This window comes from Lepidochelys kempii, chromosome 11 (genome assembly GCF_965140285.1).
Source record: "Lepidochelys kempii isolate rLepKem1 chromosome 11, rLepKem1.hap1, whole genome shotgun sequence".
Lineage (NCBI taxonomy): Eukaryota > Metazoa > Chordata > Testudines > Cheloniidae > Lepidochelys > Lepidochelys kempii.
Genome location: NC_136390.1, coordinates 438,700 through 465,507, shown reverse-complemented (window position 1 = coordinate 465,507; position 26,808 = coordinate 438,700). Strand labels below are relative to the sequence as shown.

Here is a 26,808-nt window from a genome sequence, read left to right as displayed (position 1 = left end):
CCCGCACCCCCAGACCCCACAGCACTCACCGCCAAGAGGGGACGCCCCCCAGGGCAGCAGGGCTCCAGCCAGAGCACAGCATCATGGGTATAGCACAGAAGGGAGAGGGGCCTGTTCCTCGGCGGGTCACTCCAGTAGCCCCCGATACCGTGTCCCTCCCCCACTGACTGCAGCCCCTGTCCCTGCTCGCTCGTCCACCAGAAGGGTTCCAGGCACCTCACACATGGGGCAGGAGCCAACGGCTCAAACACTGGGTGCATCTCCCTTCCCCACATGCCTATTCAGTATGACGCCTCCAGTGTCCTCCCCCCAGCACGTCCGCCATGCAATGGCTGTCTCCCCCACTGGACATTCACCCCACCACCACCCAGTGCATCTCACCCCCCCAAACACAGGCTACAAGCCTCTTCCCCCTTGTACCCCTGCTACCCGCATTCACCCTCCATGCAGAGGCCCACAGGGATCAGACATCCCGCTTGCCAGAGGTCCGCCAGGAGCGCGTGCTAAACCAGGCTCCTCAGGGGCAGGTAGATAGGTGCACACACACATGCTCCCTCCCCCAGACATGCTGTTGGCTACTGGAAGCCAAACTCCCCGCAGGGCACAAACGCACCCACAAGACAAGACAGGACAGTCCAGCCCCTGCCCCTACCCCCACCAGGGGTTAGGTCAGCAGCAACCTGGGCCTACTTCAAACACAGCGCCACTCCAGAATCAATCCAGAGCCAATCCGGTGACGTTCCCTGCTCCAACCTGACCCAGCCAGAGACCTTGCTCCCAGAAAGCACCTGCCATGGACTGTGGGAACAGAGACCCCCATCCAGAGGGCAGTGTGAGACGCCTCCCAGCATAGCATACAGCCACCCAATTCACTGCTCCTGCACCCTGCTGGGGGAGAGCGCAGAAAAGTCAGTCATAAAACTGATCTGAAGACTGGAGAAAATGGCTCTCAGTGCGGGACGCACGGAGCTCAGCCTGTTTATTTTATCAAAACAAAGACAGAGAAATGACTGGATTGCAGTCTACAAATACCTTGAGGGGGACACATTCCAGGGCACTACAGGGCTCCCTAATCCAGTGGAGAAAGGCGGGACAAGAACCAATGGCTGCCAGCTGAAGCCAGACAAATCCCAATGAGAAATTAGGCACAAACTAACAGTGAGGCTCATTAACCATGGGAATGGGCCAGGGAGGTGGTGGATTCTCCACCCCAGCCTGGAGGCCTCTCTGGAAGGTGCGTTAGTCAAACCCAGTTCAGGGGGCTCCATCCAGGGGTAACTGGGGGAAGGTTTCTGGCCTGGGCTCCACACGGGAAGTCAGACAAGATGATGTAATGGTCTCTTCAGGCCTTAATCTCTGTGACTCTGGCAAAGGAGCAGGAGAGAGAAGGCTGGGGCAGAGGGGACGTGCACCCGAAGCACTGGGGAGGTGGGAGGCAGGAGAGAGCTGGGAAACGGCACTGAGATGAAATGAAGAGGCAGCCGGCACCAGCTGGGACAGGCAGCCAGCCAGCATCCCTCCAGCGCAATTCCCTGCAGAGCAGCCCATCCCAAGCACTGCTCCCGTTTGTCCTTGTCACATGGACTCACGCGGGTCTGGCACCAGTGCCACATCCTGGAACGTGGGCAGGTGCTTTGCGAAGGGAGCACCGCCCCGGTCTGGTGCTCACACACAATGAACACCTGGGGGGAGGAACCCTGCTCTGGCCGTGGAGACACCGCGGCCTGTCCCAGCACCACCACGTGGCAGTAGGGCAAGAACTCAGACCAGCCAGGGCCCACTCCCAGCATCAGACCCACCAGGCCCGGACACCCCACAGTCCCACACGCAGCAATGGGGAAGATTCACAGAGGAAAGAGCTGGCAGAGAGGCCGGTCAATGGGGAGCAGAGCCCAGCTGCAGGAAGGAGTGGATAGGTGGCCAAGAAATTGCAGGGGGTCCACGAGGGGCAGCTGGCCCCAAAGGTCCTTTGCAGTAGGGGTCAGAGAGGATGCAAAGCCTGAGGTGTGGCAAGGCAGCCACAAGAGAGAAGCCGGGTGCAGCCCAGGGGTGGGGTCGGGGTCGGGGCACGGCTCTTCCGCAGCACACAGTGTAATGGTAATCTCTGTGCAGCCCCTTCAGCGCCCGCTCACCTCGCCCAGGTATTTCTGGGCGTGTCCACATGACAACTCCTCCAGCCGCAGGAGCCTTGTTGGGGCGCCCTTGCCAGCACTCTGCTCCCCCAGTCCAGCGTCAGAGCGGCGTGCCCAGGGGAGGCGCACCAGCACCGCACCAGCGGTTTAAACCCGCACCTTGGCTTGTGCCCGGTAACTGCCCTGTGTGGACGCGCTAGGGCGCCAGCCCAGCCCCGCGTGGTGCCGACGCCGCAGCCGGCCCGGAACACGAGTTAGCGCCGCGCCGATACTGGACATTTTAAAACCGCCCAGCGGCCCCGGCTGGAGGGCGAACGCCAGGACGGGCAGCGTGGAAGCTCTCTGGGGCCCGTGGGGCGGGGGCGGGCAGCGTGGAAGCTCTCTGGGGCCCGTGGGGCGGGCAGCGTGGAAGCTCTCTGGGGCCCGTGGGGCGGGGGCGGGCAGCGTGGAAGCTCTCTGGGGCCTGTGGGGCGGGCAGCGTGGAAGCTCTCTGGGGCCCGTGGGGCGGGGGCGGGCAGCGTGGAAGCTCTCTGGGGGGTAACGGGGGGCGGGGCACCCCCGCCCAGAGTTTCCAGCTTCACACAAAGCCCCTTTTCCCTGCAGCCCAGGGCCGGGCCGCTGCCGCCAACAGCCCCGCCGGTGTCAGGGAACAGGGGCCGGCTCGGCTCGGCACAAACCTGAGACCCCCCCGCTCGGCTCCTGACCCCCGCGTCCACCCCCGCCCCGTGCCTGGCTCCTGACCCCCCCCCCGGCTCCGGGGCTCCCCGAGCCTCTGCCAGCCCCCGAACCCTCCCACTGCCCCCCCGGCCGAGCCCCACCCCAGGCCCCCCCGTGCAGCAGCCCGGGGGGGGGGCGGGGGGCTCAGGCTGCCCCGGAACCCGCGGCTCCCCCGAGTCAACTCCAACGCGAGAGCGAGACCCGGGACCCCCGGCTCCCCTCCCCGCTCGGCCCCGTCCCGGCCCCTCCCCGCTCCCCCCCGGCCCCGGCCCCTCCCCGCTCCCCCCCGGCCCGGCCCCTCCCCGCTCCCCCCGGCCCCGCTCACCCGAGCCGGACACGCTCCCGGCGGGACAAAGCGCAGCGCCTGGCTCCCGGCCGCCGAACAAAGCGTGGCCCGGCCGGCCCCGCCCCACGCCCGCCCCACACCCGCCCCCGGCCCCCGGCGCGGCCCCCTGCCCCCTGCCCCGGCCGCGAGCCAGATTCTTCACATGTTGCAATTTTCCGGGAACCAGCCCAGAGCCACCAGCTGCCGCCCCCCTCCCTGCCCCCTAATACACCACCGGGACACCCCCCCTCCGACCACCGGGACACCCCCCCTAATACACCACCGGGACACCCCCCCACCGACCACCGGGACACCCCCTCTCCCTGCCCCCTAATACACCACCGGGACACCCCCCCTAATACACCACCGGGACACCCCCCCACCGACCACCGGGACACCCCCTCTCCCTGCCCCCTAATACACCACCGGGACACCCCCCACCGACCACCGGGACACCCCCTCTCCCTGCCCCCTAATACACCACCGGGACACCCCCCACCGACCACCGGGACACCCCCTCTCCCTGCCCCCTAATACACCACCGGGACACCCCCCCTAATACACCACCGGGACACCCCCCCACCGACCACCGGGTCACCCCCTCTCCCTGCCCCCGGGTCACCCCCTTTCCCTGCCCCGAATCAACCACTGGAACACCCCCCCATCAATCACCGGGCCACCCCCTCTCCCTGCCCCCTAATACACCACCGGGACACCCCCCCACCGACCACCGGGACACCCCCTCTCCCTGCCCCCTAATACACCACCGGGACACCCCCCCTAATACACCACCGGGACACCCCCCCACCGACCACCGGGACACCCCCTCTCCCTGCCCCCTAATACACCACCGGGACACCCCCCACCGACCACCGGGACACCCCCCCTCCCTGCCCCCTAATACACCACCGGGACACCCCCCCTAATACACCACCGGGACACCCCCCCACCGACCACCGGGTCACCCCCTCTCCCTGCCCCCGGGTCACCCCCTTTCCCTGCCCCGAATCAACCACTGGAACACCCCCCCATCAATCACCGGGCCACCCCCTCTCCCTGCCCCCTAATACACCACCGGGACACCCCCCCACCGACCACCGGGACACCCCCTCTCCCTGCCCCCTAATACACCACCGGGACACCCCCCCACCGACCACCGGGTCACCCCCTCTCCCTGCCCCCTAATACACCACCGGGACACCCCCCCACCGACCACCGGGTCACCCCCTCTCCCTGCCCCCTAATACACCACCGGGACACCCCCCCACCGACCACCGGGACACCCCCTCTCCCTGCCCCCGGGATACCCCCTTTCCCTGCCCCGAATCAACCACTGGAACACCCCCCCATCAACCACCGGGATACCCCCTCCCTGCCCCCTAATAAACCACCAGGTCACCCCCTCTCCCTGTCCCCTAATTAACCACCGGGACACCCCCCCCACCAACCAACGGGACACCCCCTCTCCCTGCCCCTGGGATACCCCCTTTCCCTGCCCCCAATCAACCACTGGAACACCCCCCCATCAACCACCGGGATACCCCCTCACTGCCCCCCATCCGTCCCCCAGGATGCCCCCTTCCTGCCCCCTAGCACCCAGAACACCCCGTCTCCCTGACCCCAATCAACCACCGGGACACCCCCTTACAGCTCCCCCACTCAGCTCCCGGGACACCCCCATCCTGCCCCCCGGCAGCCCCCGAGACACTCCTCTCCCTCCCCCCATCAGCCCCTGGGACACCCCCTCTCTGTCCTCCATCCCCTGGGACACCCCCTTCATGCTTCCTAGCACCCAGGACACCCCCTTCCTGGCAACAGCACACCCCAGGACACTCCTCTCCCTCTCCCCATCAGTCCCCAGGACACCCACCCTCACTGCCCCCAATCACCCTCCAGGGACACCCCTCCCTGCCCCCCAATCAACCACTGGGACACCCCCTTTCTGCCCCCTCAGACACCCTCTCTCCCTGCCCCCCAATCAACCACCGGGACACCCCCTCTACCCCCCATCAGTCCCCAGGACATCCCCCCCTCCTGCCCTTCCCCACCCCCTCCCTGCTCCCATCACCCCCCCAGGACACCCCGTTCCTGCCCCCCACCAGCTCCTGGGATACCCCCTCTCCCTGCCCCTCATCAGCCCTGGGACACCCCCTCCCTGCCTCCCTCACCCCCTCCCCCCCGAAACCTCCTTCCTGCCCCCCAGAACCCAGGACACTCATCTCCCTGTCCCTCACTCAACCACCGGGACACCCCCTTCCTGTCCCAATCAACCCCTGGGACACCCCCTCCCTGCTCCTCATCAGTCCTTGCCCACTGCCGAGTCACCTTCTCTACCTGACCCGGTCCAGCCTCTGGGACACCTGATTCCTGCCTCCCTTCAGCAGCCCCTGGGACACCCCCCTCCTTGCCCCCCGCAGCAGCCCCCATCCAGCCCCAGGACACCCCCTCCCAGTAGCCCCCTTCCCACCCTCCCCCAGCAGCCCCAGCTCAGCTCCCTTGTTTCATCCCCAGCAACAGCCACCCACCTTGTCTTCCACCCCCACGCCCTGGCAGCTGACTCCCAACTCCTGGGACACCCCGCTCTCCTGTCCCCAGCTGCAGCCCCCTGCTTCCCTTCCTGCTCATCTCACCAGGACTGATGCCAGGGCCTGGGGCTGAGTGTGTAAGACCCACACTGCCCCCCTCCCCCCGAAAGTCCAGCTACAGCCCCAAGTCCCTCTGTACAACTCATCTCTGCCCATGTGTCTACCAAGCTTTGCCAGCCTTGGGTTGCAGGAGAGCTGGGAGCCCTGCCCGTCACCTGGACCAACATCTTCTCATGGTTCCCTTGTGCTTCCCCGGCTGGCTGTGGCCACCTGCTGCTTCTTGCCCTGTGAGCTGTGGGGGGGGCTAGTCCGGGCCTGGGCTTTGGGTCTGTGTCCGGGCAGCCCCTAGCACGGCTGGGCTCCTGGGCACCATGGTAATGCCAATGAGAAACGATAACATGGACACCATCGACATGAAGAGCTCCACGCGCACTGGCAAAGCATAAACGAGAGATAGAGCCCATGGGTCTCTGCCAGGTCAGGGACACTGCGGCTCCAGGATAGGGCTGGAGGGCGTGTGTGAGAGCAAGAGTGGGTGGGTCAGCGTGTACCTTTGGGGCCTGTGTGTCTGGACTAGAGGTGTATTCTGTGTGTATCTGGTGGGGTGTATTTGTGCCTGGGGGTATGGTTTGTGTGTTTGGGGTTGCCATGGTTCCAGTGACTAAGTGTGTATTTTAGGTGGGCGTTGCCTTTGGTAGGGTTGTCTTAAGACTGTGTGTAATGCTGACTGGTAGATGTTTGTGTCATCGGGGGTGTCTAGCAGCACCCGTTACTGCTGAGTCACTAGATGGCAGAAAAGGCAGCTTGGGGCGTCATAAATATAAAGGGAAGGGTAACCACCTGTCTGCACACAGGGCTATAAAATCCCTCCTGGCCAGAGGCAAAACCCTTTCACCTGTAAAGGGTTAAGAAGCTAGGATAACCTGGCTGACACCTGACCCAAAATGACCAATGAGGAGACAAGATACTTTCAAATCTGGAGGGGGCGGAACAAAGGGTTCGTCTGTCTGTGTGATGCTTTTGGTGGGAACAGATCAGGAATGCAGCCTCAGAACTTCTGTTAAATTAGTAAGTAATCTAGCTAGAAATGTGTTAGATTTCCTTTTGTTTAATGGCTGGTAAAATAAGCTGTGCTGGGTGGAATATTCCTGTTTTTCTGTCTTTTTGTAACTTAAGGTTTTGCCTAGAGGGATTCTCTATGTTTTAAATCTGATTACCCTGTAAGGTATTTACCATCCTGATTTTACAGAGGTGATTCTTTTACCTTTTCTTTAATTAAAATTCTTCTTTTAAGAACCTGATTGACTTTTCATTGTTCTTAAGATCCAAGGGTTTGGGTCTGTGTTCACCTGATTCTTACCAAGCCTTCCCCAGGAAAGGGGATGTTGGGCTTGGGGGGATATTTTGGGGGAAGATGTCTCCAAATGGGCTCTTTCCCTGTTCTTTGTTTAACATGCTTGGTGGTGGCAGCATACGGTTCAAGGACAAGGCAAAGTTGTCCTTGAACAACTTGAACCTTGAACACATCCGATGAAGCGAGCTGTAGCTCACGAAAGCTCATGCTCAAATAAATGGGTTAGTCTCTAAGGTGCCACAACTCCTCCTTTTCTTTTTGCGAAGACAGACGAACGCGGCTGCTCCTCTGAAACAAGGCAAAGTTTGTACCTTGGGAAAGTTTTAACCTAAGCTGGTAAGAATAAGCTTAGGGGGTCTTGCATGCAGGTCTGCACATCTGTACCCCAGAGTTCAGAGGGGGGAAGGAACCTTGACAGAGTGGCATCCAGGGACTTGGGGCAAACTGAGGCACTGGGGAGGTGCAGGAAGTCTTGGGAAGCAGGGCAGGGGGTTCTGGGTTGGGGCATTCAGGGCAGCATTTAATCTTCAGCTCCCTAAAAAACGTTGCTCTCCCAGGGCATACCTAGCTCACGTGCTTCGTGTCTGCTCCGGTGTCTGGGGATTGTGGGGGGCAGAAGCATACGGGCACAGGTGAACGTGTGGGTCTGGAGTGCTACGCGTCCACCCCAACAATCTATTTCCTTGGGGCCCATCACACAGACAGTCGCTGCCCAATTAAAATCCCCCTTTAAAACTCTCGATCATCACAATGCCCACAAAAACACTTGGCGTTGGTTAGCCAGCTGGTGTGCTGAGCCTGCTGCCCCTGTGGCCAGGCCCCGTCTCACAGTTTCCTTGTGCACCTCCCTCTGTCCGTGACTAGCCCGCTGTTGGCGGCTGTGAGCGTTTTGGAGCAAGGACCATCATATTGTTCAGTGTTTGTACCACTCCTAGACTATACTGCTAAACAAATGTAACTAATCCCTAACTAGACAGTGTTATGAGCAGCAGCTGGACAGAACTGGTGACAGGAAGTGGTCATTCTAAGTCATGCTGGGACTTGCAGGGCTGTTACGGACCCACAGAATCAGTGCTATGATCCCCCCTTTGGAACAGGGGCTGGGAGGCCCTGTCAGTGGGCCAGACGCCTGAGGGGTCTCACTCTTCTTCCAGGGGAAGCCCTGCAGCCCCCCTGGCTCCCCCACCATGAGCTCCAGGCTGCGAGTCCCCTGACACAGACTCCGATGGAGACTTGTACCATCTTGGGGGGCAGCACCCCGTCCGCCAGCATCTGCAGGGACACGCAGCCTGACTGGCGGGTTATTAGTCACCTGGACCCAGCACAGAGAACAGAAAGTTACAGCCAAGACCATCCTGGTCAGCCCAGAGCCCCGTCTCTCTGACCTCCCTTTGTCCCAGGCCAGGTGCGCCCAGAGCCCTCAGCAGCCAACCCTCAACTTCCTCCCGCCCCACCCCAGCCCTTTGTTCCCGAGCCGAGCCGGAGGATGTGGCTCAGCCCCCTGCCCAGTGGCGTGGAGTGCAGATCTCTCTGGGTCCTTGGTTGCTGGGCATCCGTGTCTGGGCAGCTGGATTTGCCATTGTCTTCTCAGAGCTCCACTGATACGGGACCTCAGGCCCCAGGCAGCTGGGAGCCCTTCTCAGCTGTGTTAGCCTGCCCAGAGAGTGAACAGTCCTTTTCCCCCCACTAGGTGACAATGATGCAAATAGGGGAAACTGAGGCACATACAGGCATCATAAAAATATTACACAAAATTCCCAGGTTGTCAAAGGGTCATTGTCACAATAGGCTCTGCCTCCCTGTATCCCACATTTAGACTTTGCCCATTTACACCTAGCAATCAGCTAAAGAAGGAGACAGGCTGGCATACATGGTGGTGAGTAGCAGAAATTTGGATCACTGGAAACTTCTCTGGCATCCCTGAGGCCTCCAGAGAGTAGAGAATCCGAACACATATTCCAGTCTGTCTGGCACTGCCAAAGCACCCCTTGGGCATCAGCCTGAGGGGCAAGAGGAGGACCCAGGAACTGATGGCAGAAGGGGAGCTGCTAGTGATTTGGGGAATGCCAGGCTCTGCTCCTGCTCCCCAGTCATCCTGTCCTGAGGCTTTCAGGGGGCACAACACAGGGGCAAAGGAGGCTTTCAGCCACTTTGCCACGCCGTGCCCCAGGCTCAGCCTGGAGCCCTCCCACACTCCAACCCCCTGGGTCGCACCCCAAACCCCTGTCCCAGCCCGGTTAAAGTGAATGAGGGGGGAGAGCAAGGGAGGGAGGGAGGCGGGCTGGGGTGAGGCCTTAGAGAAGGGGCAGGGCAGGGGCAGGGCAATTAGGGTGACCAGATGTCCCAATTTTATAGGGACAGTCCTGATTTTTGGGTCTTGTTCTTATATAGGCTCCTATTACTCCCCACCCTCTCCCCATTTTTCACATTTGCTGTCTGGTCACCCTAGGGGCAATGGTGTTTGGGTTTGTGCGATTAGACGTTCAGCAACCCTAAACCGGCCCCAGCTCTTTGTCTACCTCTGGCCCCTAAGGCAGCCTCCTGCTAGGAAGGCTCACAAGGCAGCATGGAGACCAGGAGCCCCCAGGCCAGACAGACCCACCCTGCACTGGGGCTGAACGGGCCGAGACAGCTCCACCACTGCTCAGGCCTGGACCAAACATGCTAAACTAGGGTCAGAGGCACCTTGGGGGTAGCTGCACTCAGAGCCAGAGAGCTGCTGCCCCACGTGCTGCTAGGCCATGGGCCACTGCCCAGCCCCACGGCCCTGCACCCTTCGAATGTCCCCCTTCAGCCTCCTGGAGAGGGACCTAGCACTAAGCTAGAGGGGGCAGTGTGACCCCAGCGTGAAGGGGAGCCCCCACTGAATGTGCCTGGGGCGGCACAGACCGTGGGGGTGTGTGTGTGTGTGTGTGTGAGAGAGGTTGGAACCTATTTGTATACTCAGTGGGGACCACTCTGTGTGTGTGAGTGTGAGAGAGAGAAACAGAAACACACACACAGACGTATAGGGGGACTATATGTTCACGTAGGGGGAGGAGGGACACAGGCTGTGTATAGGAGCATTCTGTGGGGGGGTCTTGGCTCAGTTCCCAGCCACCAGGTATCTTCATGGCTCAAATCACGCCCCCAACACAGGCCCTGCCTGGCAGCCTCAGCAGAGAGGCTAAGGGCTGAATGGGTCTCGCCTTTGCCTCCCAGGGCAGGTCCCTGCAGAGCAGCCTGGGCCACAAGGACTGCGAGCACCTGCCTGGCCATGGGCAGGGCTGGGCCTGTGCTGAGGTAATAGCCTAATGTGCAGGGGTAGCACTTGGCCCACCCCCCCTTTAAACAAACACATCCCTCCTGGTGCCTGTTTGCAGGCCCAGGCAGCACCCCCTGTACCCACCCCTCTGCACCCCACCCCCTGCTGCCCTTGGCTCATCTGTTACCACTTTGTCCAGTCTAGCTTTCAGAGTCCCCCCGCACCCCCCGGGAACTGGGGCAGTGGTCGTGCAGGCTGGGGGAATGGACCGGATTATGCAAAGTGAGTGGTGCTGGCTGGAGCGGGGCAAGGTCTCCCCCGGAGGGAGGTGCTCAGGCCTCCTGGCCCTGGCCAGTGTTTGTGCTGCCCCGTGCTTCCCAGCGCTGGCGTGACCTGGCCAGACTCAGCCTGGGCCTGGAAAAGCAGCGCTGGGCCTGCGGCTGCTATGGCCCACCTGGTTCCCATTACTCTGTGCGAGCACCTGCAGGTTACAGCTTGGGGCAGCTTTATTGACATCAGCACATACTGGCCAGATGCTCACTTCCCCCAGATCCCCATTTCCTACACCAACATCCATGTGGACACCCCCCCACGCAGGGATCCTGGGAGGAGATACCAGAGCCAAGGAGGGTATGGTACAAGTGATCTGCAAGGGAGGGGAGAGCTTATGCCCTGTTTCTCTGGTTACTGGGGGAGAGAGACCAGCAAGAGGGGTGCAGGTGGATGGTACGCAAGTTCCTGAGGGGATGGTTTAGGGTAAAGGTTTTTACTTCCTGTCCTTCCCTTGTTCCTATGCAGGCTGGAGGCCCAGCCCTAGCAGGTGCAGCCGCAGAGGGAGGCGAAAGCTGTTCGCTCACCGGGGGAAGCTCTAACAGGATACGAACGGAGGAGGAGTGAAAGATAGTAGGAGAGATACGCGCTATCTCAGAGTCCACTTTTACCACCATGTCAAGGTTCCTTCCCCACTCTGAACTCTAGGATACAGATGTGGAGACCTTAATGAAAACCTCCTAAGCTTATTTTTAGCAGCTTAGGTTAAACCTTCCCCAAGCTACAAACTATTTACCTTTCGCCCTTAGACTTTCGCTGCATGATTATCCCATCCCCATGCGGTTGGGGGAAGTCTTGGCCAATCGTCTGAAGCCAGCCAAGAGGGTGGTAATGGTCACCCACAGCCAGGCTAAATCAGCCGTCACGCCTAACTCTGTTCCAGAAACTTCTACCAGGACCCGGTCAGAGGTGATAGACCCGGACCCCAGGCCAATGTCTGCAACAGCAGTAGTGGATCCAGTTCCAGAGACCCAGACAGAGCCAGTCCCAGAACCGGAACCGGCGGAACAACCAGCACCAGACCCATTGCCAGCACTGAATCCAGTACTTGCAACCCCAACACCAAAGGGCCCCACCGAACCTGAACCGGCAGCAGCCAATAAACCTACTCAAGAGGCTCAGCCGGAGCCTGAACCCCAACAAAGTGCCCCAGCGGAGAGCAGTTCACAGTCAACGGAAACAGCCCCATCCGCTGCATCGCTTCCCAAGGCACCAAGCCCAGGTCCACAATCCAATGAGGAACTGATGTCTCCAGCATCAAGGGAACAGTTCCAGACCGAACAGGAAGCAGATGAAAGCCTCCAGAGAGCTTGGATAGCGGCACAGAGCAACCCACCGCCTCTCAGCTCTTCTAATCGATCCAGGTTTGTTGTAGAAAGAGGACTTTTATACAAGGAAACTCTTTCTGGTGGACACCAGGAAGACTGGCATCCTCAGAGACAGTTGGTAGTTCCAACTAAGTACCGAGCCAAGCTCTTGAACTTAGCCCATGATCATCCTAGTGGCCATGCTGGGGTGAACAGAAGCAAAGACCATTTGGGAAAGTCGTTCCACTGGGAGGGAATAGGCAAGGATGTTTCTACCTATGTCCGGTCTTGTAAAGTATGCCATAAAGTGGGGAAAAGCCCAAGACCAGGTCAAAGCCCCTCTCCAGCCATTCCCCATCACTGAAGTTCCATTTCAGCGAGTAACTGTGGATATTCTGGGTCCTTTTCCGAAAAAGACACCCAGAGGAAAGCAGTACATACTGACTTTCATGGATTTTGCCCCCCGATGGCCAGAAGCAGTAGCTCTGAGCAACACCAGGGTTAAAAGTGTGTGCCAGGCACTAGCAAACATCTTTGCCAGGGTAGGTTGGCCCGCCAACATCCTCATAGATGCAGGAACTAATTTCCTGGCAGGAACTATGGAAAGCCTTTGGGAAGCTCAGGGGGTGAATCACTTGGTTGCCACTCCTTCCCCACTCTGAACTCTAGGGTACAGATGTGGGGACCTGCATGAAAAACCCCCTAAGCTTATTTTTACCAGCTTAGGTTAAAAATTTCCCCAAGGTACAAACTATTTTATCTTTTGCCCTGGGACTTGATTGCTGCCACCACCAAGCGTCTAACAAATATATAACCGGGAAAGAGCCCACTTGGAAACGCCTTTCCCCCCAAAATCCTCCCCAAACCCTATACCCCCCTTTCCTGGGGAAGGCTTGGTAAAAATCCTCACCAATTTGCATCAGTGAACACAGACCCAAACCCTTGGATCTTAAAGAACAATGAAAAAGCAATCAGGTTCTTAAAAGAAGAATTTTAATTGAAGAAAAAGTAAAAGAATCACCTCTGTAAAATCAGGGTAATCAGATTCAACACATAGAGAATCCCTCTAGACAAAACCTTAAGTTACAAAAAGACAAAAAACAGGAATCTACATTCCATTCAGCACAGCTTATTTTATCAGCCATTTAAACAAAACAGAATCTAACGCATCTCTAGATAGATTACTTACTAAATTCTAAGACTCCATTCCTGTTCTGTCCCTGGCAAAAGCATCACACAGCCAGAGAGAGAGAGAGGCTTTGTTTCTCCCTCCCCCCAGCTTTTGAAAGTTTCTTGTCTCCTCATTGGTCAGGTGCCAGCGAGGTTACCTTTAGCTTCTTAACCCTTTACAGGTGAAAGGGTTTTTCCTCTGGCCAGGAGGGATTTTAAAGGTGTTTACCCTTCCCTTTATATTTATGACATGCCCCCCAAATCTCAGCTAGGGTGAAATGCTGGCTGGGATTTCTTCCTGGAGCTCTAGGAAAAGACAGAGTTAATAAGACACATGCACCTCTAAATATACTACCAAGTATATAAAGACTAATATTTTCCACATCTCAAGGACGATTTTAACCAGTTGATTCTGGGAAACTTTCATGGGAGAGTCCAGCAGCCACTTTGTTAGAAGCTCCTGAGATGTGTTGGATGTCGAAGTCGAAATCAAAATCTTGGAGAGCTAAACTCCACTGAAAAAATTTTTGTTATTTCCCATGGTGGTATGAAGCCACCGTAGCGCAGCATCGTCGGTTTTCAGGTGGAAACGCTGTCCTCAAATGTATGGGCGTAGCTTTTCCAGAGCGTAGACAACGGCGTAACATTCTTTTTCACTGACTGACCAGTTGCTTTCCCTCTCAGACAGCTTCTTGCTGAGAAACACTACAGGGTGGAATTCTTGATCCGGTCCTTCCTGCATTAAAACTGCTCCCTCACCACGCTCGGACACATTGGTGGTTACTAGGAACAGTTTGTCAAAGTCTGGGGCCCTTAGTACAGAGTCAGATATGTGTCAATTAGAAGAGCTGAGAGGCAGTGGGTTGCTCCGGGCCGCTGTCCAAGCTCTCTGGAGGCTTTCGTCTGCTTCCTGTTCGGTCTGGAACTGTTCCCTTGATGCTGGAGACATCAGTTCCTCATTGGATTGTGGACCTAGGTTTGGTCCCTCGGGAAGCGATGCAGGGGATGGGGCTGTTTCCGCTGACTGTGAACCGCTCTCCGCTGGGGCACTATGTTGGGTTTCAGGCTCTGGCTGAGCCTCTGTGTAGGGTTATCGGCTGCTGCCGGTTCCAGTTCTGGGACTGGCTCTGTCTGGGTCTCTGGGACTGGATCCACTACTGCTGTTGCAGACATTGGCCTGGGGTCTGGGTCCATCACCTCTGACTGGGTCCGGATAGAATTTTCCGGAACAGAGCTAGGCTTCACTGCTTGTTTAGCCTGACTACGGGTGACCGTTCCCACCCTCTTGGCTCGCTTCACATGGTTGGCCAAGTCTTCCCCCAACAGCATGGGGATGGGATAATCATCATAGACTGCAAAAGTCCACATTCCTGACCAGCCCTTGTGCTGGACAGGCAACTTGGCTGTAGGCAAATTGAAAGAGTTGGACTTGAAGGGTTGAATTGTCACTTAGATCTCTGGGTCAATTAAATTTGGGTCCACTAAGGAAGCATGGATAGCAGACACTTGTGCTCCGCTGTCCCTCCATGCGGTGACCTTCTTCCTGCCCACACTCACAGTTTCCCTCTGCTCTGAGGGTATCTGGGAGGTATCTGGGCCTGAGGACCTCTGGTGTGATTCTGGTGCAATGAACTAATCTGTTGGGGTTCTTGGGGCAGTTGGCCTTCACATGCCCCGGCTCGTTACATTTAAAACATCGTCCAGCTGATGGGTGTCACGGAGTGTGGGGGAGTCCAGGCCCTGCACCCCTCTTCCAGGGATTCACTGAGTTTAGGGGGGAGGGATAGCTCAGTGGTTTGAGCATTGGTCTGCTAAACCCAGAGTTGTGAGTTCAGTCCTTGAGGGGTCATTTAGGGATCTGGAGCAAAAATTGGGGATTGGTCCTGCTTTGAGCAGGGGGTTGGACTAGATGACCTCCTGAGGTCCCTTCCAACCCTGATATTCTATGATTCTATGACTCTCAGCCAGCCAGTAAAACAGAAGAAGATTTATTGGACAACAGGAACACAGTCCAAAACAGAGCTTGTGGGTACACCCAGGACCCCTCAGTCAAGTCCTTCTGGGGGAGGAGGGAGCTTAGACCCCAGCCCTGGGGTTCCCTGCGTTCCTCCCCCCAGCCCCAAACTGAAACTAACCCCCCCCCCCAGCAGGTTCCCTCCTGCAGCCTGTCTTCACATTCCTGGGCAGAGGTGTTACCTCCCCCTCCCGGCTCAGGTTACAGGCTCTCAGGTCTCCCATCCCCAGGTCAACACTTCCCCCTCCCTGCTGCGTCACATCATCACAACGGGTCACTGGGGCAAGGTGGGTTGCTGGAGAACGGTGTGGCAGGACGATAAGGTGTCTGGAGTATTCCTTGGTGTGTAGTTGGGGCCTTGGGCTGCCCCCAGTAGTAGGGTGTGGTCTGGGGGTGTCCCTTCTGGTATCCGCTCCAACTGCGGCCATGGTTGTTCCTCTCTCCTCCCTCCACCCATTTTGTTCCACCATTTTGTTCCGGGCTTGCCCTGCCTCTCTGGCGGTCTGGGACTGCTCGTATCGATCAGCATAAGAAGCAAGACTTTCTGGTGAGTCCATTTCCTTATCCCATAAACACGGTTTTATTTCCTCCTTGGACATATTCAGGAATTGCTCCTGAGCTATCAAATCACACATTCCGTCAAAGCTAGTGACACCCCTTCCTTGGACCCATTTATCTAACCGATCGTTCCTCTGGTTTAGATAAGCCACATTACTTAGTCCAGGCCCTCTCTTAAGGGTTCGAAATTTTACTCTGTACGTTTCAGATATAATTTGAAATGGCTTTAAAACCAAATCCTTGAACTTATTATAGTCAGAAGCCTCATCAATAGGCATCTTATTGAATATGTCCAGAGCTCTTCCAGTTAATTTTGCGACCAATGCGGTCAGATTGTGAGCTTCAGGAATTTTATGGAGAGTGCACAGTCTCTCAAAGGTGAGAAAATATTCAGCAATATCACTGGATTCATCATACTGTGGACACAGTCGCTCCCATTTGTGGATTGTTGGGGAAGGATTGTTAGGGTTATCCAGTAGATTCCGCTCAGCCCTTACCTTCTCCAACTCCAGTTCATGAATCCTCTCTTTTTCCCTCTCCTCCATAACTCTCCTGTGAGCAGCCTCTTTGGCTGTTTCTGCCTTGGGCTCTGTCATATTTGCCTCTCTCTTTTTAACTAACTTTACACCCGAGAGTTAGAAACAAAAACAAAACAAAAACACTTGGCTTGTCAAAATATATATATATATATTATATATATATATATATAGTGCTGTAACCAGATCCTGATGTTCTCCGATAGTGATTGTCAGCCTACAGAAAAATCCTTAAAAAAACCCAAACAAATTAACACCTCTGTCTCCAGGCAAATAGACAGAAAACCCCTCTAGTTTCTCTTAGGTAAAAAAACAACTTCAGGTCCGTGAAGACTTGTGAATTTCCCTGCAGGAGGTTAACTACCCTGCCTTTATGTAGAGAAAACTCCAGCTCACAAAAGACAATTCCCTTTTGTCTCTGCTCTGGCCCCCAAGCAGAGACAAAAGAAAACTGACTGCTTTCAACTTAAAACCTGCTTTCCAGCAGCCCAAAAGAAAAAAAATGTCCTTTTTAAAAAAATCTGTGCTTCTGGTTCAAAAAAATCTCAAATTGATCTCAAAATGATTTCAAGTTATTCCCACCGCTCTGCCACCATGTCAAGGTTCCTTCCCCACTCTGAACTCTAGGGTACAGATGTGGGGACCTTCATGAAAAACCCCCTAAGCTTATTTTTACCAGCTTAGGTTAAAACTTCCCCAAGGTACAAACTATTTTACCTTTTGCCCTTGGACTTTATTCCTGCCACCACCAAGCATCTAACAAATACATAAACAGGGAAAGAGCCCGCTTGGAAACGTCTTTCCCCCCAAAATCCTCCCCAAACACTACACCCCCTTTCCTGAGGAAGGCTTGATAAAAATCCTCACCAATTTGCATTGGCGAACACAGACCCAAACCCTTGGATCTTAAAGAACAATGAAAAAGCAATCAGGTTCTTAAAAGAAGAATTTTAATTGAAGTAAAAGAAAAAGAATCACCTCTGTAAAATCAGGATGGTAAATACCTTACAGGGTAATCAGATTCAAAACATAGAGAATCCCTCTAGGCAAAACCTTACGTTACAAAAAGACAAAATCAGGAATCTACATTCCATTCAGCACAGCTTATTTTATCAGCCATTTAAACAAAACAGAGTAACGCATCTCTACCTAGATTACTTACTAAGTTCTAAGACTCCATTCCTGTTCTGTTCCCGGCAAAAGCATCACACAGACCCTTTGTTTTTCTCCTTCCTCCCGACATTTGAAAGTATCTTGTCTCCTCATTGGTCATTTTGGTCAGGTGCCAGTGAGGTTATCCTAGCTTCTTAACCCTTTACAGGTGAAAGGGTTTTTCCTCTGGCCAGGAGGGATTTAAAGGTGTTTACCTTTCCCTTTATATTTATGACACTCATGGGGTCCCATTTTCACCCTCTGGCTGTGACGCGGAGAGCTAGCAGGTTACTGTTTCTGCTCTGAGGCAGAGGCTAATGACAGTGCCATCTCAACCTGCAAAGGGATTGTGGGTTGGTGCCTTTCCCCAGGAGCAGGGAAACTGAGGGAAGTTCAGGGACTGGGGAAGGAACCAGAAGGTGACACCCACCTGGGCAGAGCTGCCTGTGCCCCTCCTGCTCAGAGGAGGTTACTCACCTTATGCAGCAGGGACTGCGGTTGTTCGAAACGTGTCCTTAGGTGCACGTGCGCCTCTCGGGCCCTTAGAGATTTCCCATTGGCAGCATCATTCAGCCCACAGATGCTCTTGTGCGACCTCCTGCAACCTCCGAGGGTGCATAGCGCAACGTGGGCGAACCGCCCTTAGTTCCTCCTCATTCGCTGTTCAGCTAGAGAACAGGCCAAAGCGAGGGGAAAGGGGCCGGGTGGTGGAGCACCCCCAGACACATCTCGGTACCGGAAGTCTTTAAATCATGATCTGCAGAGAGACGTTAGGGGTCTGTTACGGGGTGGATGGGCGAGGCTCTGTGGCCTGCGATCTGCGGCCGGCCAGATGAGATGATCGTGATGGTCCTTTCTGACCTTAGAGTCTAGGAGTCCAAGCACGCTAACCACACAAGGTGAGTAACCTTTCTTCAAGTAGCATCCCTCCACCTGCTCCACCCAGGGGTGACGGATTCTTCCTTAAAGGGGGAGGGGAGGAGAGAGATGAGGCCCTGCCCCTGCACCTCCTCTCCCCGCCATGAGACCCTGCCTCCCAGCCAAGCCAGCTCCAGTTTCAGCAGGGTCTCAGGGGCGGGGCTGAGGGTGGGTGAAGAGCCACAGCCGGGCCATTGGGAGACCCTCCATCTGCCCTAGGCGGCGAGCCCAGGGGGTGGGGACACAGGCTGGGGGCTGCTCTCGGGGCCCCCTCACCCTGGGCAGGTGAGGGTCGCGGCTCCCCAGGCCGCCCTTACCCAGCCAGTCTCCAGCTTCTGGCCTGGACGGCGGTCTCAGGGGGAAGAGGAGGGGCAGGGGGCTGCACCCATGGCGAAAAGTGGAGGGGCCATGGCCCTTTGCCCTCCCCCATACCAGCACCCCACGCTCCACTGCAGGTGACTCCAGGCAGTATCCTCACAGAGACGGGGGGCCTTGGAAACCAGTCCAGGCCTGCAGACAGTACAGCAGAACCAAGGGCCAGGTCGGCTCTGGTGGCCTGGACCAAGGTGGAGCGTTAGACATGGTTCACACTGAGGCCCATGTGCCGGCTCAGGAACGTTTTTGAGTAACGCTGTGGAAGTTGCTTGTGATCTGGTACAGCGTGCTACAGTCCTTTGGTGACGGGAGGCAAACCACCAGCTGCGTCCAAGCAAGCAGCGCTCCCCCCAGGGAGCCATCCCGACAGGTTCTGGAAACCCGCCGATCTTTCTGCAATGGAGACAGAGTCTAGGTGATTTCTGAAACTGCTCGGTCCTACCCAGGTAAAAGGCCAATGCCTGGCCTACATCTCACCTATGAAGGGAAGCCTCCTGCTGAGCTTTATGTGGTTTGGCAAAAATACTGGTAGGTGGGTAGACTGGATAAGATGGAAATCCGACAGCACCTTAGGCGAGACCTTTGGGTGAGGCTGTAGGGAGACCTTGTCCTTGAAAAATATCGTAAACGGGGGTCTGCATGCAGGCTCCAATCTCCCCAACCCTGCGGGCTGGTACAATAGCTACTAGAACAGAGGGTTTCACGGGTAAGCGAGGCAAGGAGCAGGCCACCACAGGTTCAGCCAGAGGCCCATAAAGGTATCTAAGTACCAGGGTGAGATCCCGAGTCGGGGTGGGATCCTTAGCCTGAGGGTCAAGATTCCCCAGACTCTCAATAAAGCTTGAGGACATACATTGTGCCAAAACAGAAAACCACTCTGGAGGGATGAAAAGCTGATTATCACAGTGAGATGATCCTTCATGGAGCAATTGATAGAGTCCAACAGATCATCCCAGAGGGCTGAGCGCGGAGACAACTCAGGCACATGGCAGCCACCCTCAGTGGTTAAACCTCCTCCATTCCCGAAGGGGAGTCATTTGAGTTGACTCCCTCCTACTGTTCAGTGATACTTGTGCTCTGGTTGAGCAGGTGGATTTAATCCCATAAACACCTGGGAGCCATGCTTGGAGACAGACCCCCAGGCATATGACCCGCATCCTGGGAGAGGAGACGAGGGACAGATGGAAGCTGGAGCACCGGTTGGACACAGATGAAGCAGGTAAGGATACTAACTGTGCTTCGGCCAGGTCGGTACTATGATGATAACCCCAGCCTTGTCCTGCCTGATCTTGTCCATCTCTCCTAGAATTAGTGGTGGAGAGAATGCCTAGAACAGGCCTTTGTCCAAGCAAGGAGAGGTGCGTCAGTTATCGTTAGAGCAGGGACGCCTGCATGGACACTGCATTGATCTTTCCACTGCATTGATCTTTCCACCAGTCCTTCACCTGGAGGGGAACCATGACCTGTTTGGCCAAGTTCTCTCTGGTTGAGGAATAACTCCTCCTGAAACAGCCCTGAGAGCAGCAGAGGTCTAGTCTTCGTGGTCGAAGGTGCGGCTGCCCTGACCCAGGAGGCTCGAGCAGTTCCTTACTCTAGTACCGGGGCTCCTTGAATTGTCCCGACCTGATTCAACGACATTACAGGTCTGTCTCTGGGAAGGATGGCGCTGGCTGCCAGTGACTCCCACCATGCCGCTGTGCTCCTGGCCCAGGGCCTCACTTGGGATTCTTACATTTAGCTGCAGACCCAACTCATGGAAGAGGGCGAGAACCGTCCGGGTGGGTGTCAGGCTGCTTCATAACATCAGCCCCAGAGGAGCCAGTCATCAAGCTGCAGGAAGACTAAACAGCAGCCCTGGAGCTGAGGAGAGGCCGAGGGGAAGTACATGGTATTGAGAGCGAGCCCATGGTGAAGTGTAGGTGTCTCCTGCGTGGGGGACGTATCGCTATATGGACCAATCTCCTGCCTCGAGAGAAGGGACTATAGCTGCCAGAGTCACTGTCCAGAACTTTGGCACTCCAACTTTGTTCTGTTGCCTTAGATCTAAAAATCGGTCTCCATCCGCCATCCTTCTTTGGCACAAGAAGATACTTTGAGTAACCCCGCCCCCATGAGGGGGTGGTTCTATTGCTCGGAAAACAAGGAAGCATACTTCTGCATTCATGGTCGAGTCTCATGAGACGGGTCCATGAAAAGGCAGGGGTGTGAAATGGATGGTGTAGCTGGGGTTCTCCCACTTCATTGCACCATGACCCCCTTCTGGGAACAAAAATTACTACATGACCCCAGGAGGGGAACTGAAGCGTGAGCCCCACTGCCCCAGGTGGGGGTGAGGATGGGGGCCCAAGGGCTTCAGCCCCAGGCAGGGGTCCTGCAACCTGATCCTTGCCCCCCAGAGCTGAAGCCCTGGGGCTTCAGCTTCAGCCCTGGGTGATGGGTCCCAGGTTTTCGCCCCGGGGCCCAGCAAATCTAACGCCAGTCCTGGTGACCCCATTAAAACAGGGTCCCAACCCACAGTTTGAGAACCACTGGCATAGCCCAATCTTACAGCCTCTGTGACCTACTTGTCTGCTGCAATAGGCCACCAGGCCTGTTGGAAATGGGAAAGGCAGTCTCCAAAAACGGGGAGGTTGGTAAAAGGTTGCAGCTTACAAACTCGAGGTGAGGGAGACATCAAGCTCTCAACCAACTTATCAAAATTGCTGTTCTGATGCCTGGGTACTTCAGATGCCTGCAGAAGGATGGGTAGCGCTTTTTCTCTGGACTCCGTCTTTTTCCAGTGGGTTCAGTGAGTTCCAGAGAACTGAGCCAGGCGCGATCTCTGGGCAGTTTGAGACCTGCTAAATCTCCTCTTCTTTGTAGGGGTGTCTGTATACCCAGAGACCTCAGGAAGGCCTGGAGTTTTTCAGCGCGCGCAGCGGCTTGTCTGTAGTCCCTGAGAAAACCTTCTGAAGATCAAACAGGAGGTCCTCAACCATGTTCTGAACCTCTCTGAAAAATCCCCCAAACTGTGCATAATGACTGCCATGGTGATGGATCTATCTGCTCCTGGGGGCGGGGGTGGGGGCCTGCACTCTGGACTGCCTCACCGCTTACATTGGGCTTCACGAGGCCCTGGAGGGTTTTTGGGGGCAGTACATCAGCAGGGTCCCAGCAGCTCCAGGGGCAGAGGGGTGATGGTAATTGGCATTTGAGTGGCAGCGTATTGTTACTAGCACTCTCCAGTGACCGCCAGGCCAGTACCCTGAGGTCCGTGGCTAAAGCAGGGGAGTGTTTCCCTCTGGCTGCTGTTTTTCTAGCTTGTCCTTTCCCTGATGTTGCATCCTTCTGGCAAGGCCACAGAGCAGCCTGAGCGAGTGCTGGGGCAACAAGCTCGTGCCTCTATTCCCGCCCATGCCCAGCCTGGGACAGAGCAGACCCAGGGCCTGGAACAGAGCAGAGGGGGGCGGGGCGGGGGGAGGAGCAGTCCCACTGGCTGGAAGGGGCTTGGAGGGGCAGCAGAGAGAGAGGCAAGAATGCCCTTTCATTGTAAGTGCATCAGCTCCCTCTGCAAACCCATTCCTCCCTGCTGGCTCTCAGGAACTCAGGCTGCAGCAGCAACTGCCCTGACACAAAACACCGCCAGGCAGCCGGGCGGGCTCTACACCCTGCCACCGTGCAAGGCCCCAACCCGGCTGTCAGTTTTCCCTGGCTACGGCCTGGGGAGACAATGCCCAAGTTACAAGCCTCCCCACCACAGCTGCCAGAGCGGGAGTCCAGGGGCCACAGGCCCTGAGCCGGTCTGCAGGTCCTGTGGGCAGCAATCCGCCCAGCAGCCTCCCCCTGCCCCTTTCCTTTGGGGGATGGTCGGTAAGGAGAGGAGTGAGGAGCACAGGTGAGTCCAGGGGCTCCAGGTTCAGCATGACAGCTGGAACCTTTCAGCACAAGGTGCTGCAGGAAATGCCTCATGTCCACACCAGAGTGACCTCCCGGGCGAGGGGGTGTGCACACAGCTGCACCAGCCTCCAACAGACCCAGGGGTCCTCCCACAATGCACTGCTGCAGGGGCCTGGCTGGTCTCCCGGCTGGCCAGGGGAGGTCTAGTTTGGCAGAAGCCCCATCCTCGCTCAAGGGGCGCTGCACCTGCCCAGTCGCAGGTCCCGGCTGCGATCACAGCCACCTGCTTCTTGAACTTCCCTGCGACTCCATCACCAGAGCGCTGGAGGTGGGCCCGCTACAAGGGCCCCGGCCCTCAGCCAGGGGGCCAGAGATCCAGAGCCAGCAGCACTCGGTCATTCACAGCGCTAGAGCGGACAAGGCCGTCTCTGAGCTTGTGGAGCGGGACACGGTGCAGAGCAGAGGGGCTGCGGGTCTGTCCATGGAGCTTCAAGCAATGACAAAGTGGGGAACAGTGGGGCACCACTGTGAGCTCGGCAGAAGCTTGGAGACTCCCACGTGTGCAGCCGTGCCCCTGAACATACCCTGGGCAGCACCATGCAGTGTGGGCACAGAAGTGAGGCCAGCTCTGTACGGGTACAGCCAGGATATGCTTTGTCACAGGCTGCAGCAGCTCCTTGCCCACTCCCCACTTCCCCAGGGAGCATGGAAGGGGTGAGCATGCAGAGCAGCTGCTGAGCTAGGTGCAGGGCTGGGCCTCAAATGACAGAAGAATAGGGACCTGTACAAGCCAACATGATTAGAGAGAAAGGCTCCAGACTGGGGACTCTGGCCCAAGCCCTGTCGAGCATCAGCATGCTCCGTGCTCAGGTCATTCTGCTAGCGTATGACCCAGCTGGGTAGGAGTTGCTCACACAGCAACATGCAAGCACTGGGAACAGTGAACCACAGGACCCGCTTGAAGCCAGCTGAGAGCATACCACTTTAGGCCCATTTTCCCCAAGGCTGGGGAGTTCTCCCATCTCTGAGACTGCCTCACAGAGCAGGTGCTGCAGCCAGGGCAGGCCTCCCTGCTCCCCACCCCTCATTTCATTGAGCTGGTCTCCAGTAGCATTGCAAGGGAGGAAGGATGCCAATAGTTCGAGCACATGTCTGGGATTCTAGAGACCTGCTCCACCAGGCTGACTCCAGACTTTCTGGGCCTCTGGGCCATGGGGACCCTCTGGGCCATGGGGACACCAGCACCATCCTACTTGGCCATGGCAGGGGGGGAAGAGAGGATAAATAGAGTCCAGGCCAGGAGGGGGACCAGATACCACAAGGGTGAGGGGCCTGGAGCGGGGCACTGATCTACTATCCACACCCCCTTCTCCTCCACGCTAGGGGTCCTACACAGCTTCTCGGCCCACAACTGCAGCCCAGGAGACAGTGCCTCATGACCGCACAGGGAATTCAGAACTGAACTGCTACCTTCCCTGCATTCTTGGGACCTCCTGGGCTAACGCATGGTGCTGGCCATTGCAGGACTGCAGCCACCCCTGCCTGGCTGTGGAGGAGAGAGAAGTGCTTTTGTGCTCACACTTTAAGAGCTCATAACAAGAGTCCCAAATAGATTGGTCTGATTTGCACTCTGGTTTTAACAACCCCCCAGCCAGGCAGGGCATTACTGAAGTGGAGTCCTGGGTTATCTGAGAGGGGAAAGACAGGCACCCTTATGTCAGGGCCTGCTGCAGGAAGGCACTGCAGTGGTGATGCCTGAGGACAAGGACCTGCTGCAGCCCATGCCCCTTGGGACAAGGCTTCCAAGGCCTTGCGTTTCTGAAAGGTGCAGCTGAAAGTGAGACTCGGGCAGAGGCAGGAACAGAACCTGGCAGGCCTGAACCAGGCCCTGGCCCTGGCCCATCCCACAAACCCCTAACCACCCATTACTGCAAAGTGCATGAGCCCAGAGAGGTTGCTGTTACTGGCGAGATCACTTGGCAGAGCTGGTGTGTTAAAGGGTCTGGCTGATGTGCATGCAGGGTGCATGGCTCGCTGCAGGCCCATGGGCCTGGAGACAATTTACCATCTAAGCAGGAGGCTGAGAGGAGGCCCCATTGGCCTCCCAGCCCAGGGGCTCTTCAAGGCTGTGCTGCAGGCAGGTGGGGAATAACCCAGATCAGTAGCACTTAGCCCCAGACCACTTCCTGCAGCTGGGGAAGACAGCCATCCTCCAGGCTGACCCAGGGCTGCTCAGATGGTGTCGGGGCACTACAGTGCTGCGGAGAGCAGGGTTGTTCAGGCTGGAGAAGAGAAGACTAAGGTGGACACGGTAACAGTTACAAGTACATAAAAGGTTGTTACAAGGAGGGAGAAAAATTATTCTCCTTAACCTCTGACAATAGGACAAGAAGCAATGGACTTAACTTGCAGCCAGAGTGGTTTAGGTCGGACATTAGGAAACACTTCCTGTCAGGGTGGTTCAGCCCTGGAATACATTGCCTAGGGAAGTGGTGGAATCTCCATCACTGGAGATTTTTAAGAGCAGGTAAGACAAACAATGGTCAGGGGTGGTCTAGATATCCCTTAGTCCTGCCAGGAGTGCAGGGGACTGGACTAGCCGACCTCTCAAGGTCCCCTCCAGTCCTATTGTTCTATGACTTGCAGTAAGAGCAGCATAGGCTGTTTTGTGAGGCAGAATGCAATAGTCCAGACAGAGACTTGATCAGGACAGCAAACTAAGCCTTTCGTCTTGGGAGAGGGCTGTGAAACAGCAGCCTTGAGGAGAGATCTCGGCTGTGTGACCCACCTGAGGGAGGCAGCACATCCAGGAGCACAGTCTCCTAGTGCCACACTGGGGAGTACCTCCAATGAGCCACCAGTCCACTCACTGCAGGATCCTGGGGTTCCTTGCAAGCCTCCCAGTCGAGTACCAAGAGGGCCTGTCCCAGCCTGGCTTGCAAGCCCCAGGAGGAGCACACGGCGAAGCAGAGGTTGCAGCATGCAGGAGACAGAACTCAATAAATAGAAGCTTTTATTACAGTAGAAAATAGTAAAACTGTCCTGTTTAAAATAGACTCACTGCCCCCAGGATCCGCAAGCAGCTGCCCAATCACACTGAGGGAGAGTTACAAGCAGCAGGCCAGGCTCTGCCCTGCTGAGCAGGCACAGATTACTCTGCCCAGGGTCACCCTGGCCCCCCTCCCTGGCAGGATGCCCTGGCCCATCTGGGCAGCCAGCCCCTGGCTCAAGGCAGGAGACATCAGGGAAGCCACAAAAGGCCAGACACAAATAAATATGGGTTTCAGCAGCACGGAACTGGTGACCGTCCTGAGAGCAAGTGGACATGCAGCAGATTCCTCTGTCGGGTGTAAGGGCTGCCCCAGATGCCTGCCTATGACCTGTCTGAGCATGCTTTGGCTCCACCACCCACCCTGCTGGATTCCCACTGGCCCTGGACCCCAGAGATAAATAGGAAGTGACCTTGGCATGGTCACTACTCCCCTTGAGCGAGACTGTCAGAAACCACCAGGCTGCAGCTTTGTGCAGCTTCCACGAGGTTATGTCAGTGTCTGCACCACGTGTCACCCCTCTGTGCTTGCCTCCAGACCCAACCAAGTCAGTTCAGCTGCCAGACCAGCTAAAACATTCAGTGCTCCCCTCCTCCCCACCAGCAAAGGCCCTGGGTCCAGAACACAGGAGCAGGCAGAGGCCACTGAAGAGGAATGTCAGGCAGAGTCACCTTCACCCTGCCCCTCCGCAGCAGCATGCCCAGCCAGGCGGCCAGCTCTGCCCGTCAGCAGCTACCATGCTCATTCCGGGACCTCCTGCACTGTCTTCCGCAGGTCGATGGAGAACATCTCCTCCCAGGGACTACGGATCCACTCAACCAGCTGGGCCAGCAGCTCAGGACACTCTGTGTGGATATGCCACATGCTCTCCACTTTCAGCACCTACATGGGGAGCAGGGAGGCCAGGATGGACCTAGCTCACAGTGGCTGCTCTGGGGATTTGCTGTGCCAGTCTCACAGGCCAGAGATCAGTGCCCCGTATCCTTATGCTTCGAGAGCTGGCTACACTTACTGACCCGAGCAGCTGGGGCACGCTCCCACAGCTGGGTGCCCAGTGCCGGGATCCATGCTCCTAGCCACCCGTCACAGCAGGCCCCATGGAGCACGGAGGCCTGGCTTCAGGCCAGGGATCCAGCTCCTCGTCACAGGAACGGGGTCTCCCTGT

The 26,808-nt window shown here is 56.8% G+C and overlaps 1 protein-coding gene across 9 annotated transcripts in view; it reads right to left on the bottom strand.

Moving 5' to 3' along the window:
* Positions 1 to 26,808, bottom strand: part of STK11IP (serine/threonine kinase 11 interacting protein) — a 59,937-nt gene that overhangs the window by 340 nt on the left and 32,789 nt on the right. For 2 of the 9 annotated variants that reach the window (XM_078854741.1, XM_073304809.2), the window contains exon 24: positions 16,277 to 26,525. The exons of 6 other annotated variants lie outside the window; for them this stretch is intronic. In XM_078854741.1, coding sequence (XP_078710867.1) covers positions 26,385 to 26,525 — 141 coding nt within the window. In that variant the 3' untranslated portion in view covers positions 16,277 to 26,384. Of the gene's footprint in view, positions 1 to 16,276; positions 26,526 to 26,808 lie in introns of those variants that run through there. One more of the 9 variants, XM_078854745.1, reaches the window with a different exon arrangement.